This window comes from Eriocheir sinensis, chromosome 13 (assembly GCF_024679095.1).
Source record: "Eriocheir sinensis breed Jianghai 21 chromosome 13, ASM2467909v1, whole genome shotgun sequence".
Taxonomy (NCBI): domain Eukaryota; kingdom Metazoa; phylum Arthropoda; class Malacostraca; order Decapoda; family Varunidae; genus Eriocheir; species Eriocheir sinensis.
Window position 1 is genome coordinate 7120319 of NC_066521.1, and position 20894 is coordinate 7141212.

Genomic DNA, 20894 nt, shown 5'->3' on the forward strand with positions numbered 1-20894 from the left:
GTACTCTGTATAGACGCTGTCAACTTTCATCCATACGTGTATGTAAAGATTCCCCGCAAGTGGGCATTCCAGATTGACGTCTATATATAGACTCTGCCGCAAAACTGAACAAACATTTGAATCTATATATAGATGTTATTTAAGTGTGATTGGTTATATGTGTATTGATATATTTATATGAAGGTTTAGATTCTGTATCAGTGTAATCACTGACAGTAGATGAGTCAGAATCATCAAAAACATCCAAAAAATCAGCATCTATATCCTCAGCTACCAAAGAAGTCATTTCTTCCATCTTAAGAGGTCTCTTTCTCCTTGACATGATAGACTAATAATAAAATAAAATAGGGAAAAAAATGCATAAATTCCCAGTGTTAGCTGATGTGCATAGCACATCCGCCACCGACAAAGCACAAGCGGTGACTGTCCTTGAGAGGCAATGTCGGTAAGTGTCAGGGGGTTTGAGATGCCAAATAATGATTTATTTTGTTAATTTTGTTAGTAGTAAGGAATCGTCTATATATAGACCATGCTACAATCTAGAGTGGGCAAATGAAAGCAAACGTCTATATATAGACGCGCCGACTTAAAGTCCCAATTTCGAAACGTCTATATATAGATCCTCCGCCGGGAAGGGGTTAATTGTTTATTTATTTCAGACCCCACCTTGACTATGCTGTTCAGTTTTGGTCACCTTACTACAAAATGGAAATTCATGGACTAGAATCAGTACAGAGAAGGATGACAAAGATAATTCAAGGATTAATGAACTTGCCATTTGAAGAAAGACTTAAACAATTATATTTCCATTCTCTAAAAAGGCGACGGATGCAGGTGTTGTGACCAGAATTAGGAGACAGGAAGTGCAGTGGGATAATTATGCGAGGACTGACTAGTGATGCATAATTAGAAAGGGAGTGACATAGAGAACCATTAAGGAGCAGTACTGAAGGAAACAAAGACAGAGGACCATTGAGCCAGATAAGCTGATTAATAGATGTCTGGAGAGGGAGAGTAAAAATAAATGTTGGGAGAGACTGAAAAGTGAGAAAGACAGAAAGTGCATGAAATCATTAGAAACATGAAGCTGTAAAATCATTAGTTACAGATGCGAGTAATATCATTAGTTTTTCATTAGAGGTAGTGTCACAAGTGAAAGTAGAAGACCTGTCAACTGATGACAGGTCCTCGCTTAATTACCCATCTGCACTTCCTGTCTCCTACTTTTGGTCACAACACAGTGAAATTTGATTGAAGTGTACAAGTGAATTTCTGCAGGTAAGTGAACCTGGTAGGACACATAGCAATTGATTTACCCTGGAAAAGTTCAGATTCAATAAGGACATGGGCAAGAATTGGTTTACAAACAGAGAGGTGGACAAGTGGAATAAGCTTCGCAGTCATTTCGTGGGTACCAATATAATAGACAGATTGAAAATATAATATTAGATAAATTCATGGATAGTGATGCTGGGTGGGGTTAGGTTCACAGGAGCTACCTTGCATATGCCTGCTGGCCTCTTGCACGTTCTTAACCCTTTCCATCCGTGACGCAGACGTCAGCGTCACAGAATGGAAAGGGTCAAGAGGAAATGGAAGGGGATTAATCCTCTTCTAAACCTTTCAATCCTCCTCTAAATTAATCTTAGTCCTCTTCCACTTCCTCATAAAGAGGTTTAGAAGAAAATTAAGAGGAAATGGAAGAAGATTAAGAGGTTTAAAAGAGGACTAATGGTAATGACATCGGACGCCCTTCGGACGCTGTCGTCGGCGTCGCCGGATTGAAGGGGTTAACCCCTTCGTTACCGACTCCGTGATCTCCGCGCTTCTCACCCCCCTTCTCCCGCACCGAGTTTTTCGCGCGCTTCTCCTAATTTCGTGGGGGTAGTTTATATTTATCCTTACACCCATATTTAGTCATTTATGTATTTTTTTCATGAGCTGTATACTATATAAGTCCAAAGCACCCATGTCATTCCTAGGTACATCAGGATGAACACCAGAAAAATCCTCAATTAGGGCAGGAACAGTGCCAGGACAATGATCAGCAAAGGGATCACCCATGAGTGTAAAGGAGTGTGTGGAGTATGGTGTTTCTTCATCGTCACCATTCACATCACTCTCATTTTCCTCGTCACTACGCACCTTACTGTCATTCTCTGGCAAATAGTCTTCATCCAAGTCACTTATGAATCCTTCTGATTGAGTTTCATTATCATCCGACCCTTGTTTGTCACCTTCAAGAGTCATATCGCGCTCAGGATCACTATTGGACGGAGAAAAAGACGCCGTGACACAACACGTGTCAATCACACACTGCCTGCCACCACCCCCAGGGTTCACATCGTAGCCCCCAAGGCAGACGTCGCCAACGTCCTTGAAACACAAGGTGCCAACAAGTCAATTTGTCACTAAGTCATAAAAACCATACAAACCAAAAAAAATGAAGTCCTGTGTGTCATCAATGAGCGATGATGTACGCATGTAAGTACTGTCTCCAAGTTTGCGATAAATAGGTCGACGTTGCGGGTCACAAATGTTAAAATCGCAAACTTTGAACAGTTATTCTTATGGGGAAAATTGAAAACCATCAACATCTTGCGCTTGGCCACCCATCTGGGTGGCCAAGCGCATGTGTGCGGACAGCCCTGGCCACGCGGGCCCGAGCAGCTGATGGGCGGCTGATGATGGTGATGGTGGTGATGAGTGTTGGCAGTGTGGCCTTTGCATCGGTGCCACCTGAACGGTGTTTTTGTCAGGGCCCGTGTGTGTGTGGCTGTGTTTGTTGTGGGTTTGGGCTTCTCAATTTGCTGATTCTTGTTTTCCACATGTTGCATGGGACCCCTTTAATCTTTTCTTTCATTTCTTCTTTTTAAAAAAGAAGAGATGGAAGAAAGGAAAGGGGTCCCACCAAACATGTGGAAAGTGAGAATTGGCAAATTGAGGAGCCTGGGCCCACAACGGGCACAGCCACACACACGCGGGCCCCAGTGAAAATGCCGTTTGGGTGGCGCCGATGCGGGGGCCACACCGCCGACACTCATCATCACCATCGCCATCAGCACCAGCCCGTCAGTTGCTCGGGCCCAGCTCGTGGTCGGGGTTGTTTGCACACATCCGCCTGGCTGCCTGGATCCCACTCACCAAGCTTCTCACGGTTAATGGAAAGGCCCAGGGGGCAGGTAAGAGTGAGAATGGGAATCAAGGACCACAACAAGGTGTGAAAAAACCTGGTTTTAGCAGCCTTTTCCTTTTCCTTTCGGGTCATATCACAATTTCAGTTTTCAATAAAAATCAAATTTTTGGGGTCCCTATCGCAAACTTGGTGAATTGGAAACTTGAAACTCGCAATCCTGGAGACAGTACTGTACTTCATTGGTTCCTTAGCCAAAATTTTATTTTGAAGTACTATGGTAGGCCATCGGTAATGAAGGGGTTAAGAACATAAGAGCGTAAGGAGTCTGCAAGGGGGCATCAGGCCTGTACAAGGCAGATCCTGTGTACCTAACCCCACCAAACATTACCATCCATGAATTTATCTTATACTTTGCTCTGTGTCTATTGTATTGAGACCCATGAAATGACTGCTAAGCCTGTTCCACTCGTTCATTATGGTAGACCAATTCTTGCCTATAACTGTGTATACCATTGTTGAGCCTGAGCTTACCACATTTCATACCAAATCTAAGCTAGTTTTTTAGCTATGGCCTTATAAATAGCAGTCTTAGCCTGTTCTGTTTGCACCTTTGCTGCTCTTAGAGCAACTTCTTGTTCTAAAATTTCCAGCTCTAGCCTCCTCTTCTTTTCAATATGAAGAGCTTCTTCTTTATCCACAAGAAGGAAGCTATGAGCTGGCTGTGAGACTGCCGGCTGAGGATTGGTAGATGAAGCATAGAGGGTGGTGGCTGGTGTAGGGGAAGACTGTCTGGGGTCAGGCTGTACCGTTATTGGCTCCTCCTCCTTCTTAAATAGCCTGTTGGTTAAGTTAAAAGTAATGCATGTTGAAAAAGTATTGATATGATTAAATAAATTTAGAACCATAATAAATATTGATGTATACCATTGTTAATTAAGGTTGGCACTCCATGCACTGAATTAAGAAATTAAATTTAAATGAAAAAGATATGGTAACTGTTGACAGCAGAATCAAAGGAAGAAGTGACTGACATGTTTAACAGATGGAAGGAAGAAATGGAGCACAGGAGATTAAAACTAAACATGGAAAAGACAAAATTGATGGTGATTGGAAGTAAGGCAAGAGAAAGGATTCAGTCAGGAAAATGGCCATGTGGATGCTGTGGAAGAGGAGTGGGAGCAAATTCTGTGTTGTGTACTGAGTGTAAGAAATGGTGTCATCAACGATAATCAGGTCTGAGAAATCTGCGAAGGGTACAAAACTTTGTATGTCCAAGATGTGTGAGGGAGGGGGATGATGGTGATGGTAGTGATGATGATGAGGATGCCGGGCTGGTGGTGGACGGAGGTGTGTTGAAGGAAGTACAGCAGGTCTGCTACCTGAGAGATGTGTTGGACTGTGAAGCAGGAGTGGAGAGAGCAGTGAGAGCGAGGGTAGCAGCTGCATGGGATAGATGGCGAGAAATAGCCAGTCTATTAGTGAACCGCAACATAAGATTGAGGAGCAGAGGATGGGTTTACGAGGCCTGTGTGAGAAGTGTTCTTTTGTATGGAGCAGAAACATGGGCACTGACGAACAGACTGATGGATGTTCTGTGCAGTTGTGATCGCAGGATGCCGAGATACATGGCAGGAGTGAGGTGGCAGGATGGAAGGTCAAGCAGTGACGTGGCGGAGATGTGTGGGGTTGAGGACCTTTCTGTTAAATTGAGGCAGAGAAGATTGAGATGGTTTGGACATGTGAAAAGGGCAGAGGGGGGCATGTTAAATGAGGTGGAGGAGTTGAGAGTTGAGGGACGACAGCCAGTGGGAAGGCCTAAGAAAAAGTGGAGCAGATGTGTGATGGAGGATATGAATATATTGGGAATAGAGGAATGTAATGGCACAAGATCGACAGATGTGGAGGAGAGTCATCGCCCGTCCAACCCCACCTTGAATGGGAAAATATGGACATTAAACGACAATGATGATGATGATGAACTATTGATTTACTATATTTTTATTCATACTTTTATGCAACAAAAAAAGCAACTAGTTTGTGGTAAGCACACTGCAAATTGACTTGGGAAACTCCAAATGAGGGAGAAAATAATTGTAAATTGATTTCTAGATAGAGTTTGAAAAATAAATAAAATAAAAAAATTCAAAGTCCAAATAGATGCTAAGATATAAAGCAGGTTTCACCCGAAGAATAGAGAAAAATTGATGTATGCATGAACATTACTAAAATACACACAGCAGCAAATTTAACTACAGTACCTTCTCGAGTTTCGCGCTCACTTCGTTCTGAAGGTATAGCGCTAAACTTGAGGATCGCAAAACTCGAGGTATTGAAAACACTGAAAAAGCGCTTATCTGTTCTGACCCATGGAGTTTTTGTTTTTGTTTTTTTTAACATGTGGGTTATGGCGCCGGTAGACTATCCATCTGGGCCTGATGGTCGGCCCGAGCCCGTCATGGTGCAGGCAACTGTTTATAGTGGTGCCATTATAATTGGCTCATGCTGCCCCCCGGAGCTCACTTTTTTTCCTCCTTTACTCCCTTGTTATCTCAAAATACGTACCTTGGAAAAAGGAAGAAAACACAAAGAGAGAACGGGTCGTTTAAAGCCAATGATGAAGTTTTACGATTATTAAGCTTGAAAACACGCCAGATTCGCTGGAGTCGGTGACGTCGCCGGGCGCTTCGTCAGCGCTCGCTGCTTGGGGCGGTCACACTAGCCGCTTTTCCTCTTACTGTTGTGGCTACTGGCACGCCTTGCGCCATCCGAGCGAAGTTGTCGGTTGTCCGTAAGCTGGAGTCACACTGGGCCTTTTCTTCCCACCGCTGGCGGCAGTTAGCAACCGGCAAATTCAACTTTTCTGGTGTACGTCACGGCCAAGGTCGGTTGCCCGTAACCATCAACGTAACAAAGCACTTGCCGTATCTACATAGCGCCGTCTGCTTGTGCTGCAAGTTATGGACTTGTTGCTGCAGTTTAATGGAAGGAAGAAGCTTTTGTGGGTGTGGCGTGCCTGTGGTTCATCCATGTCAGTTCTCATTGTCACCAATGCGCGTGAGCGGCCGGCCCACCCATCTAGACTCCGACCACAAACACGTGGATCGAGTAACAACAAAGACACACACATGCACGCACACACCAGACTCATCATGAACCATGGCAGATGTTTCTCACAACCAAAAATGGCTTTGTTATTTCTAGAGTGTTAGAACTTTTTGGTGAGTGGTTCATACAAACCAAAATATACCCAATAATGGCAAGAAGAGAGCAGTGTTAAAGACGAATGCTCTCTTCTTGCCAAGAGCTAGGTTTGGTTCATGTGAGCCACTCACCAAATACGTTCTAACACACTCAAGAAATGGTGAAGTCGTTTCTGTTTGTCAGAAACATCTGCAATGGTTCCTAATGTGTGTGTGTGTGTGTGTGTGTGTGTGTGTGTGTGTGTGTGTGTTGTTATTCGATCCATATGTTTATGTGGTTGAGTCTAGATGGGTGGGTTGGCCGAGCACGCGCAGTGGTAACAAGGAGAACTGGCATGGAGGAACCACAAGCATGCCACACCCACAACTGTTTATTCCTTCCATTTAACTGCAGCCACAAGTCCATAACTTGGGTAATGGCAGCACAAGCCGCGACAGCCCTTGCTTTAGCAGACGACGCCATTTTGATACAAGGCAAGTGCTTGTTCACGCGTGGATGTGGATACGGGAAACCGACCTTGGCCATGTGTGACGCACACCAGGAAAAGTTGGAGTTGCCGGATGCCCTAGTTGCTGCCAACGCGGTGGGAAGAAAAAAGTCCTGTGTGACACCAGCTTATGGACAACCGTGAACTCGCTCTCGGTTGGGCGTACGGGTGTTGCCCGTAGCTCCAACAGTCGGACGAAAACGGCCATTGTGACACCGCCTTAAGGCAGTGAAGCCGCTGATAGGTGAGCGTCGGCGATGACGCCATCGGACTCCAAGCAAATCACAAGCGTGTTTTCAGAACTGTCAGCCAATTGTAAGGCAGCCTCCTTCAACTGCGGCTTCAAAACGACCCGTTCTCTCTCTCTTGCCATAGCCACAATGTTTGGAGGAAAACATCCAGTGTGATACTACCTTTAAAGGTAACGTGCACGATGCCGATGATAAGTAGACATGACCCGTACGTGTCAAAGCAGTGCGAAACTCGGGGTGATAATGCGCGAATCGGGATGGTAAGAATTTAGTACTAACCGCAAAACTCGGATAGCGCGAAACTCGAGAGGGTACTGTAGAGGAATTCCTATTGAAACCTTTTATTATGACAACTTTGCTGTGTGCCATACACTAAGAGCATGTGCACTCAAGCATGGCAAAAGAAAAAAAATGCATTTGTGAAGTTATTTTCATGGCACCTAACATATACCTTTTGGGTCCCAGACAATCATGGAAGTGTGCAAATCTATTACAGTCAGGTTAGACAAATATGCATTTTTTCTGCAAAGTAATCATGCAACTTTGCAATTTGATAAACCCTCGCTATAACAAACTGATTGGGGAGAAGGAGGTGATGTATCCGAAGATCCATTAAGTCCGAGAGGTCCAAACTTTTCATATACGTATAACAAACTTTGTTCGGTATACGAGCTTAAAGTTCTCTTTTGGTGTTTATTATTGTAACTAAAAATGTCTCTTCATGACTCCAGATGAAAGGTGATTCACGAAAGGACAAGAATGAAAGTGCTTACAATAGAGCGGACAAATTCTGCCGGCCCACTAAGGAACTGAACCCCTCACCTACCAAACTTTATCAGTGAATTCCCGCAGACACAGAACTGTACCAAAAAGTTTGCCGAGTTCTGTGAAAGCGAGCATTAATTTATTTCTCAGTGCGTTAATAAACTAAACAGGTACCGTCAACTGGGGTGACTTCGGACAAAAAGTGGATAAAAAGGTGACATGTTGATAACTCGCAGCCAGTTGCAACAAGCTTGATGATTTTAGAGTTAGAATTTGTCTTTTGCCTTATAGTTTTTTAATAAGAATGTTGTTTTCATGAGACACGTTTCTGTTTTGAAAACAAGGACAATACTCTATTGGGCGTATTATAAGACATTTCGCTGCCCAAGAACACATATTTGACAAGGCCTTCATAGGAGTTGTGGGCATTTACAGGAGTAGTTGTATGACCCTGGTGGTAGTTTGACCCTTCCTCTCTACCGTGAACATAAAGAAACACTCATTAGAACCCGACTGCCTCCCTCTTTGACCTTTAGAAATAGCTGATGTAAGAAGCCAAAGTGTCTTATAATACCGGCCTATGTGTTTTTGAGATTTTGTAAAATTTACCCCCTTGGAAAACTTCTTCTGGCAGGAACGATCTGTATTACACACAACATCAAAACTAGAGAAAACAATCAGAAACATGCTTATCTATTCTATTCAGGGGTGCTTAACATATCCTTCACACCTGTAAATGTCACTTGAATGGAGGCATGTCGAAAAATGGCTCAAAATGGGGTAACTTTGGACACCTAAATATAACTACATATTGTGGGATGACTAAGGCGGGGTTCCCACTATTCCGTCTTCATGGATCCGTCGACCGTCAGTGACGTCATCAATGGAGCCCAGGGTCCGCACGGAGCCCATCCAGAGATGAACTCAAGTTAACTTTTGTGTCTGTAACGGTGGTGGTGGTGCCAGTTCAGTGATGTTGAATATCCTACATATCATGAAAATATGAAATAGAAGTACTTAGCTACAAAATAACATATACAAGAATAAATTTCTAGTGAAATGCATCATGATAAAATCTAATAAATGAAATGTAAAATAGTGTGCACTTCAAAGAACCCTAACACACTTGAATGTTGCCCTACCATTATAAAAAACTATTGTGGTGATTGTGATCATTAAACTTAAAAAAAAAAACTAAAACTAAAACTGTGCTCTACATCTTAATAGTTTTTTTGTAATAACATTTTTTTTTTCAAAATTACTGACCATTTTTTTACTTCCCTGCTACTACTGACCTGAAATGTGGGAGCTTCTTTTCCAAGATTTTTGCCAATTTTTTCCCCGGTTCAACAGTGTCCGAAGTCACATCCGGAATGTGCGAACAGGCTCAGGTACGTAAACCCAATGAAATATAGCCACTGTCCAAAGTCCCCCAATGGTGTCCGAAGTCCCCCCAGATATGGGGTGCCTTCGGACGCCCATATTTTTTCACTTAGCACAAAAACTATTAAGTTTTGTGAAAATGTTGCACCATGTAATTGCAGCTCTTAACAATACAGTACAGAGTAAATGCACACTCAGCATAGATCCCAGGCCTAGAAACAAAAAATTCATAAGCAAAAAAACCTTGAAAACTGTCCGAAGTCACCCCAGTTGATGGTAACCCAAGAAATAGCAGAGGTGGGCAAGTGCGGTACTTAGTGCAGTAGTATCACAACACAAAAAAAGTACCGCACTACCGCAAAATTTCTGAAAATACCACACTAAAAAATCCTGCTACTTTTTTGCAGTACTTTGGAAATTATTGAAGACGACATTTGCAGTGCGGTATGCTCACAGAAATGCTTTTTTTAATTTTTTTTACTTTACAGTGAATCAATCTTTCTGACTTTTCAGTTATTGTTCAAAATTAAATACTAAATAGACAGACTAAACTACTGCACTGCGAGTCTTCTTTAACCAGCGCGGTGCTGGCCATTTCAACCCCGGACCCGTCCCTGGTGCCTGCCGATATTTTTTTTTTATAAGCTTAAAAAATCCAAAGCAATTGTAAGATAATGGAAAAACATGCAAAAAGGGGTTTAGCAAAGTGAAGTATTTTTTATTTTGACTACCACTACTGCAGTACCGCACACTGCGTACTGCACTGGGAAAGAAAAAAATGGGACCGCACTACCGCAACTGCACTACTCCGGAAAAAGTACTGCACTACTGGTTTTTCAGTACCGTGCCCACCTCTGATGAAATAGCATCAACATTACAATCTTAAGTGGTGAAGTAGCCCATACCTTTCATCCTCGTAGCCGACGGTCGCTAGGGGAAAAGTAGGTGGCTCATCATTTGGCCGATCGTGGCAGCCACCTATCACCACAGTATTGCTCCCCAGGATGTCAGCGACGAGGTTGTCCAGCTGTGAGAGAGGAGGAGGAGCCAGACCACCACCTAGAATTAAGATGTAATATGTCATTGTAATAATGTCAACAATGAAAGTACAAGCATGTGAATTATTATAAAATGGCTCAAAAAGTTTGTACACTATATTAGAAGAACAACTTGCACTATGCCATTCATTAAGAATTGAAGTCTATCAAGATGCATGTTCATGCTGCCATTGAAACCTTTACAGATGCACATTAAATACCTGATAGTTTTCACTCACTATTATGCTGCCTGTGTCTTTGTCTCCTGTCAGTCCCAGTACAGCTTGAGTCCCCGGTCTTCCCTTTTCTTCCTTCCTCCCACTACACCACAGGGCCGCAGGTATGGTCAGCTGATTACACCACCACAGGGTATTATTCTAGTGTTTGCCCATACTCACCCCTCGCAACCAAAATTGGCTAGGGGGCCATTGAGACTTCGGGGAATGCGGTGGTAAACATGAAATGCGTCGCAAATGCATAGTTTTTGAGTTATGAGGGGTTGAAAAATACCCTAGATGTAGGGAGATTCCTTACAATTACTTAGATGTAGGGAAATTTCATACATTCCGGTTTTTTTTTTACAACGTACGGAAACCACGCAAGGTAATTATTGAAAATCACTCCGCAACTCGAAAATACGATATTACGCCTCCATATTGTACTTAAGGGCATATTATACATACGGAAGATGTATTTACATGGCGACGCCATTGCAATATGAGCAGCGTTGCCAACGATCCGGTTAGCAATGATACGCTAGGTGAGACCAGGTATACCACGCGTGGTTATTATTTTTTTTTGGGGGGGGGGGGGGGTAACACGCACCTTTACCTAATACTATTTCCGATGGTACGCTAGGTTAGCGATGGTACGCTTAGCTAGCCAATAGCCCATGCATGTGAGACCAGGTCCACCACGCGTGGTTATTTTTTTTTTTAGAACACGCACCTTTACCTAATACAGTAAAACCCCGATTATCCGAAAGCGGATTATCCGAAAAAACGGATTATCCGAAATTGATCTGGATAATGCAATTAATTTTTTTTTCTTTTTCTATACTAAAACATTATAAAACATCAAAAATAAATAAAAGTAACTACATATGTACTATATTAACACATTTAAAATTGATAAGAACAGTTAAAATGAATATGCTTTCTAATACGTATTGCCGAAATAGCTTGTAACGAATAGATCAATGTATTAGACAAAAAACATTAAACAAACTCTCAACAACACCACGTCCGCACCTTCGCCCCAGCAAGGACGTAGGTGCGGCGAACGAACAAACTACTGCATGACTACTCTCACACCGTACTCTCAAGACAACGACACAAACACGACTCCCCTCTCCACTCCATGCCACATTCCCCTTCCAACATATGAGTTGCGCGATAATACGAGTCATCATACTGTGTCTCCACCTGCACGATGCATCAAGGTCACACTTGTAAGCTTGCACAACCATTCACAATCGCACTCTGCAACATTCACAATTCAGATCTGCAACGCTCACAAGTATCAACATACACTGGTCCAGACAAGGAGACACACAGACAAACATACAATAAAACATTTACATCACATGTTTTAAGCGTACTACTTTGTTTAGCGTAGCGTGTGTTTGTATGGTTTCATTGTTTAAATCGTCAGTCGGCGGCAGTCGCGTCACACACTTCACACTGGGCAGTCGCATCGCATTCTACCTGTGCTTCGACCTCACTTCTTTCTACATCACCATGCCGAAAAATTGTTTTCCATCCACAACACAATTTTTTTTAGATAAAAAGCAGCAGCGACAGCATCCTCATCCATCCTGGCTAATGGTCCGTCCATACTAGCTACATGTGTTCTAATGAGAAAATAAGAACCAAGGTGCCATAAATCCGGATTATCCGAAAAATCGGCTTATCCGAAAGAGGCTTCCCCCCTTCCATTTCGGATAATCAGGGATTTATTGTACTATTACCGATGGTATGCTTGGTTAGCGATGGTACGCTTAGTTAGCCATTAGCCCACGCATGTGAGACCAGGTCCACCACGCGTGGTTAATTTTTTTTTAGAAAACGCACCTTTACCTAATACTATTACCGATGGTACGCTTGGTTAGTGATGGTACGCTTAGTTAGCCATTAGCCCACACATATGAGACCAGGTCCACCATGCGTGGTTATTTTTTTTTTAGAACACGCACCTTTAACAGGGGGGGGTCGAGGGGGGCGAAGCCCCCTCGTTAGCAGGTCGTAAAGTTCGGTTGGAGTAGTTTAAATATGCTCCCCCACCCAAATACCCCGAGTTCACACAGGTCCCCCAAGATCGTTGGGGGAAGGGGATTAATTCGGCTTCCTTACTTTTAAGTACTTTGTTTTTTTTTACTATGATATATGGAGGCGTATTATCGTATTCTGAAGGCGCGGAGTCAATATCCACAATCATCTTGTATACTGGGAATATGAGCCCGTGAAGCAGGTTCAAAATCCGGTCAGTAAGGATTCACGTGTTCGAACAGCTCGGGCAAGAGGTTTGAGAGCCTGCACAAGCCGCAGTAGTGTTAAAGGCGCAGTGTTGGATGGATCCCGGCTAGCCGGTGGTTTTACTTGTGTCAGTGATAAACAATGAAGATACACTGTGTTTGGTGCCACAGACTCTACTTGGAGGACAGAAACCTTGTGATGAGGTGACAACCTACTAGAGAGAGAGGGCATGAGTGTGGTGGAGGTGTTTATGTGAGCACAGATGGCCACCAGTGCCACGCCAGATGGTGAGGTGAGCATCATTTGGTGGGTTCGCTACGCTTCTCTCCCAAAACAAGCTTGGGGATCCACTGAGTGCGTGGTTTTCGTATGGGAAACACTAAATTCGTCGCAAATGCTTATTTTAGTGGTGATGGGAGGAAAAATTCCCTAAATTTAGGGAATTTCCCTAGATCTTGGGAGTTTTTATCCCCCCCCCCCCACACTAAAAAAATACACGAATGCGACGGATTTCGTGTCCCCCACCCAAAACCCCGCATTCCCACCAGGTCCCCAGGCTTGTATGGGGGGGAGGGGGGGAGTATGAGCAAACACTAGAATTTTACCAAAGTTTGTACACTATATTAGAAGAACAACTTGCACTCTGCCATTCATTATGAATTGAAGTCTATCAAGATGCATGTTCATGCTGCCATTGAAACCTTTACAGATGCACATTAAATACCTGATAGTTTTCAAATCATAACAATACCAAAGACTTGTCGCACCAGCGTTGATCATGGTAAATGAAAATGGTAAAGGATCAAGAAGCAAAGTGATCACAACAGTACAATTTCCATATTTGGTTTTCTAATATGTAGTACTGTAAAGGTCTATGCTAGCAGTACTCTGACAGGGGGAGGTTCAGTTCATATGTGTTATATGGGTGCTATACTGACCTTCAATGTTGGTTTACAGCAGTGTCCATAAGTCTTGTAGAAAGAAATATCATATATTCTAAAACTATTGTTTCAGTGACACTGCAAGGTAAACTTGGGACAGGAAAATGTCATTGGATGGATGAGGGGAAATTGTCAAACACCTGCTAATATTAAGATGATCATGTTACTGGCAAGTATTGTTGATCCTTACTAATATTTGTTTGTCTGCTAGATAAAGTTGTATGCGTCTCACCTCTTGCCTGCCGCTGCTTTTTCTCAAGTGGAAGCTGCCGCAGTGTAGTTTGACTAGGCAATGATTTCATATCGTGAAACACAAAAAATATTTCTTACCTGTGGCAGTGGGGTCTTGCTTCTGGGCGGAGATATTGATCTTCGCATTTGCCTGAATAGACTGCCACTTCTTTTGGCAGTCCTTGGTGGTCCTGCCGCGGGGAAAAGACTCCGTCAGGCGTCGGGTGATGTCCTCCCAGGCAGCTGCCTTCCCCCGGGCATTGACGACACTAAAGTCTGCCTTTATTGTTGATTTGTGCTCTTGATATAACTGGGCCAGGCAGAGCATTTCCTCCTGACTCCAGTTATCTTTTCTCCTCCTCTGCTCGGCGGTGAGAGGGGAAGAAATCGCCCCAGGGGAAGGAGAACAACTTGAACGCTCTGCCATCTTGGGATCATCTCTAGTTTTAACGGGGCCGACATAAACAATGCCATTAAGTTGAAGCAACTGGCGGCCATCTTCAGTTAAGTTCAGCAGTAGGCGTGGGATAAGCCTTGGCATCGGCTCCCACTAAACTGTTTCTTTAGTTGTGCTGCAGTTCCTGTGTTTTTCTGTGTCTTGTTTTCCAGATAGTTTTAATATATTCTTTTCTTGTATATCATTGATTCTTTGTTCACCAAAAAGTAGTGTTTCTGCTATTATTTTTTGTGCTATGTGAAGTTAGCTGAAAGTTAAATTTGCTTCTTATATCTTCATATTGATTCTGTACATTCTCAAAGAAAATGTTCTAATGTTACCTTGTCACAGTCATCATATGGACATCGCTCACTCTTTCCTTGGTAGTCATTTCTCCAGTTTAAACTTAGCGTGTTGGTTCTTGCTCTCATCATTAATCTTGATTCTTCAGTGTTGTCTATCCAGCTTTCTTCTTCTATATTACTCTTGTATTTTCTGTATATACTTAGTGTAGATTTCTGTTCTGCTTCCCTTCTCCACCTTGATGTATCCCATTCTTTGATTTTTGTTATAATACTTTCCTTCTTTACATCTTTTATTTCTCTAAGTGTCAAGTTCATGTTTTGCATATATACTTTCAGGTTCTTTATCCATGTAGTCTTTCCCTTCTCATATTCCTGCAGGAAGATCTGTTTCATCAGTTCATATCTATTCTCTTTTAGTATGTGTTTAGTAAACATGATTTTTATTTTTGCATCTCGGGCTTTGGGTGAGGCATCTTAGGGTGACGGATGGCGAGACAGAGAGAAATTTAACATCACATAGTTAATGTCTGCTACTGCTATTATTAAGTTACCAGCGCCTCGGCGATCCTCTGTCAGATAGACTTGTTATTTTCTTGTCCATTTTTTTACCCCCTGATTATTGTTACATTGGTACATGTCATATACCATCTGAATCGGAAAAACGTGCTGAATTTGAAACTGTAAACGAAAACTTAATGCAATGAAAAGTACATGAATGACAAGGAGTTGAAGCAAAAAAGGTGAACAAAAATGTTTATACATAACCATAAATTTTTCTCATTATTTTATTGTAGGTATACCTTAGTGCAATAAATTTGTGATCATGATATGCAGCAATGTCTCATCAACACGATGATCGGCTCAGTTTTCCAAAATATTATAATGGTGGCTAGCTAATTGTGGTTAAGTGTAAACATGTGGAATCACGGAAAGGTCGCCAATCCGTCACCCTATGGCGGCCGACCACAGAGTTACAGGCAGGAGCAGTGGCTTCACCTCTCACCGTGGCGAGAGATTGGAGTTGAACTCTCTAGTCTATAACTCTGTGGGTACTACCTCACCAGCGAAATGTCGCGGGTTATTTTGAGACAAGAAATAAAAACATATGTAGTGCCCTGACGACTGGGGCACTGAATCCCTCCTGGTCGAAAATATCTTTCCTGATGATTTTTGCAGCCTTTGCCAGAATATTGGCGTCTTCAGAGAAATCCCGCTGTTTCAGTGTTTCTCTTAACATGTTACTCATGCCCTCTTTGAAAAGAATAACTACATTTTTCCCCTCTTGCTGCTCCTGTGCCTCAGGAAAATGTTCGAGGATGATGTGTTTCAACCTACTCCTGTTTACATATTTTCTGACACCAAGATTCTGGAGACGGTCTACATACATGGCATATAACTCTTTGAGTGTAAACATATTAAAGTTCCAACATTAATTGATTTTTCCACGTAGTTTGTTAGTTCTACAAAGATAATTGATTCTATCATTTTCTTCTCTGTATTCAGCAAAATCTTTTTAGATTTCTTTTTGAATGAACGTTATCTGTTTCTCAGTCCGAATAAGCACTTCAAATGATATTTTGTTTCTATTGCAATCAAGTCCCCTCCTGCAAGTGATGAAAGAAGCTTAGTGTCTTTTAATTCTGTAGCAATGGTGCGCACATTCTCATCAGCATCAAATTAATGTGCTGAAATTGTGTACTTTACCTTCTTCTTTTCACTTTTCACAAAATACACAAATTTGCTGGTCCAATGATCTGCGTTCTCCCCTGGGCTTTTTCTGAGGAGATTCATCGGGGTCACATTGACTTCTCTTTGTGACGGATTTTTGTGCACTTTCTAGCTTTTAGTTATTAAACTTCAGGTGACATGATCCATGCCAAGATGCATGATGATCAGCTAAGCTGTCTGATGTTTCATCGCCATCATCAAATTCAAGTTTCTCTGGATGTGCATCAATTTCTTTGAACGCTGCCACATTTTTCAGAAGTGACCTGTACGCTTCTTTTTTTTTTCAGTACTTGTGCCAAACTTGCTCCTCATGGGACACTTCAATATTTCTGAACTGTTTAACTGACAAATAATGCAGAGTTTCCAATCAAAATCCATATTGCCTTATTGCTATATTACCTGCAAGCAGAAAAAAAGAGCCATAAAGGTGAGTTAGCAATGTATTTACATGTATTATAATTATGCTTAATACATAAGAATAGATAAGATCCAAGTGATTAAAATAGAATGCAACTACTATTGTGGCCATAATTGAATGTAAAACAAGCCAGTTTAGCATTATGACGCGTACCACATGGTACAGTTTGCAAAGAAGCTCATAATTTAGATCATATAAAACACATGCACATTATACATATATTGAAAATTCCGATTTTCGCTGATTAATTATTCAAAATGGCGATATATCTTGAAAATAATTAACTCTGCTGTTTTCTAACGATAAAAAAATAATTTCTTAACCCTCGAAACCAGTGATTTCATGTGTCACACATACATCTTAAGGAAAAATGTCATGTAGACTGAACTTTGGCCTGTCACTATAACTGTCACTTATAACTGTAAATTCAAGATGGCGGCTATGTTTTGTGTCACAGACATATTTCATGATGGCTACGCTGCTACAGCGTATGCCCCCAACTTTACCTTTACCTACCCTTCTGAATTCATTTAGTACGTTAGGGGGAAGCTTCATACCAAATTTCATGCTTTTATCCGGATGTGCACTGAAATTTTGTTAAGCCACCCTACTATCAGGCGGCAATGTCGCATGAGCCACGTTGAAATGTGAAGGTTTACAGAGTCGTTGTCTTTCCCTCAAATCTCAAGCCATTCATAACATCATGCAGTCGTATTATGAATATATATATATATATATATATATATATATATATATATATATATATATATATATATATATATATATATATATATATATTCCATAAATAGATAGGGTACGTAACGTAACAGTGAGACAGATCGCCATGCGCAGGTCATCGTTTGATGTGTAAACAATGGGGGGTTCCCCGGGCCAAGCCACAGGGCTCAAGTTAGAGTCGATAGGCCCGGATTCATCAATCTTACCAACCACGCCTCCGGTATCTCTCACATTTACCGGAGCGCTACCATTTACCGGAGCGCTACCAGAGCTGCGGCATCTTTCAAACACGGGATTCATCAACGGTACGTATGGTAACGCTCCGGTAACTCGCACCCTTGCAACGATTGGTTGGGCTGGACAGCCAATCACGTGCGACCTTTGATGCTGTATTTCAGCTTTCATGTGTCGTTTGTTACTAATACACAGACTTCAAAATCAAGACATGTGTATTGTACAGGCGTAAATACTGCCTTAAAACAATTAGCGTGGTGATCCCTCAATTAGATGCGTTTTTTACGAATGAATGCACGTTACTTGTATATCTATTCTTGAAATAAAAATATACTTGCTTATGTAGCCTAGCTATATTCTGAACATTTTTGTATGTTACCTGCATAGTTTTCCGTCGCCAACGCCAGCTGCGTGCCTCGCTATCACAAGATTGGGTATTATTCTAATGTTTGCCCATACTCACCCCTCGCAACCAAAACTGGCTAGGGGGCCATTGTCATCATGCCTCACTGGGGCAGCCAAGCAATGGGTGTGGGCGTGGGAAGTTGTGGCTGCTGAGGTGAATGGCGTGATCGAGTGGCTTCGTGAATAGTGTGGAGGAGGTCAGAGCAAAATTTTACGACATTAAACTCCACAGCAAGAATATTGGAGACTTGAGACGGGAGGTGACTGTCACAGACGTAACATTATTCCCTCTGCAGTGTTTTAACAAGCAGGGAAAAGTCATGTGGGTGGACAGTTCCACACTCTTGCTCTTGCTCTTGCTGTACAGGTGACCCGTTGGAGAGTCAGGCCTTCGTATCGGCACACCCTGTAAAAATAAAACAAAACAAGCAGTATCCATTACAAATCTTCCAATTCCCTATTTCTTGCACACCACATCTTTTCCAGAAAACTCTTCATGGCTTCTATAATTCTATCATTTGCTTCATCACTCAGTCCCAGACTTACATACTATAGAGTGCGGCCTGCAAGTGAAGCCGGCCTGAGGCCGTGCACGGGTCTGCCCAATTCATCCCAAACCGACGACTTCACACACCTCACTCCCACCCCGTTTCCTGACCCCAACATTCATTTTTGAGAAAAATGGAGACCACCATCATCTTCCTGAGAAAATTCTGCATCACACTAGCATAAAATTGTAACATTAATGTGTAAATACACATACGAAAATCAGAGTTAAATGAATAGGGAGTACACATTTTCTTGCATTTATTTCTCTTCAACTCCTTCGTACTCAGCTGGTTTTCGTCACATCGCTTCTATAAGCCCAGATCCTAAATCTGCATGCTTTTCTGCTTCTGATGGTGTAGGGCACGTTACGAGGTAAAAAATACATTGGCTCAAAATCGCCTCCGAACATGAGCCGCGGCAGTGTCTATCCACTTACCACGCCTGCGGTAACTCAGTTACGGGTGCTCGGAGCCGCGGTAACTTTTGGCCTTACCACGGCTCCGGTAAGTGGTTGATGAATGCCGATTTACCGGGTGGGCGAAGTTACCGCGAGACTTACCAGACAGAGGTCCGGTAAATGGTTTGATGAATCCCGCCCGATAGACTATAGACTATGTGATTCATAAAATCTTTACAGACGTTTTCTTCTAAACTTTAGGTGTCTAAACAAATATGATCTGCGACTCAAACAATAAGAACACGGAAGTGACCTCAGAGGAAAAAAATAATAAATCTACTGAAAAATATATGTAACCAGATGACCGTTAATGATTCTTCGTTGTTCATGTTGTTTGAATCCCTTTAAACTATTTTTTGATAACTTGGTGATCTCAGTGGATAAAAAGAACATTTAAATTTAGTGAGGAATGACTACAACCCGAGTGTTATGACAAGAGAAGATGGCGCCACTATACAACACCTGCCTGCCTGCGCCAATACGGGCTGGGGCCCACTTCCATCCAGGCCCCACAAGCAAGCCTACTGGCGCTATAGGCGTAGACGTAAAAAAAAAAAAAAAAAAAAAAAAACGCCGAGGGTCATATTAATTTCGACACTCCTAAGGTTCCAAAGAAAATGTATGGAAAGATTTAATGGGTCACTATTTTAATTTTTGGCTCCACGTGGTCACGATGGCTAACGACAATATGATGTGTTTCTTGGGGGGGTGTTGTTGTTGGTGGTGTTCTCTTCAAGTTGTTTTCCTGGCTTACCATGCATTGTAGACATTGTATAATAACATTTGTTAGCCCTGATGAACCCTACAACATGGCATTATAAACAATGTCAGCTTTTTTTTCTACGTCTTGGCCTGTGGCGCCGGTAGGCCTTCATAGTAGGGCCTGATGGTCGGCCCCAGCCCGTTGTGGCATATTCCATTTTAGACCTCTAGTTGCATAATATAAATTGTTGGGGGAGGGTGTTGGAGGGTCATGCGACGCCGATCTAGCACAGTTTTTGTGCTATTAACACTTGTTTTTTAATTTACCTCATTAATTTTCGTAATACGTATGTATATGTCATTCACAGTTTCTTGTCACCAGATGTCAGCAGGTGAACACTGAACAGTTCGAGCGAGGCACGCGCCACGGAACTTTGAAGTTCGCACACACACACACTGATACACGCACACATACACGCCAGCATACAGAGGGGGGTTGAAAAATGATAACGATCCTTACAAACATTATGCAATGTATGGGAAACATCATCCATCTCGTGAAAAGGAGAGATAAGTGGAGGTTCAATGTACCGAGTCTTGTCTCGAGGTACCAGACTAACGCGTCATTCGGCTTCCCTCCCTCCCCTCCGGCCCTCCCCCTCTCACGGCGGCCACATGCTGCTGCCTTTGTGATTACGGCTCGATTACATCTACTTCTTATCTCGTCATCCGTAAACTTCCGGCCGCTAAGGGGGTGCGTTGACAATGAGAGAGAGAGTTTGAATGTGTCGCAAGTGTTGTGTAGTGAGTGATGCGTCAAGACGGATGAAGAGTGCTAAATGTGTTGCTCGGACCAGGGACCGTGGCTCGGACCAGCCAGCAGCCCCGCGGCCTTCCCTGCCCCGCCTTGTTCCTCCTCCTCGTATCCGCGGGTGTGTGGAGGTAAGTTGGATTACATATGCACATTATTTTGCTTTGTTCTCATTGTACTTTTATCAGTGAGGATTCTGTGGAGG

General features: G+C 42.6%; 1 protein-coding gene across 3 annotated transcripts; it reads right to left on the minus strand.

Annotated features, from left to right (window-relative positions):
- Window positions 1-9: 9 nt before the first annotated feature.
- On the minus strand, window positions 10-14415 carry LOC126997932 (uncharacterized). 3 transcript variants are annotated; one of them, XR_007752508.1, is made up of 3 exons: window positions 14006-14413; window positions 10129-10282; window positions 10-3973 (listed from the first exon to the last, which is right to left on the minus strand). XR_007752508.1 is itself a non-coding variant. In XM_050859181.1 (3 exons), exons 1-3 carry the CDS (start codon window positions 14331-14333, stop codon window positions 4792-4794), a joined length of 525 nt encoding a protein of 174 aa, XP_050715138.1. In that variant the 5' UTR covers window positions 14334-14415; the 3' UTR covers window positions 4244-4791. The 3 variants fall into 3 exon arrangements, 1 of the variants encoding a protein (XP_050715138.1); XM_050859181.1 differs by lacking the exon at window positions 10-3973 and adding an exon at window positions 4244-4834 and having other exon boundaries at window positions 14006-14415; XR_007752509.1 differs by lacking the exon at window positions 10-3973 and adding an exon at window positions 7962-8782 and having other exon boundaries at window positions 14006-14415.
- Window positions 14416-20894: the final 6479 nt, after the last annotated feature.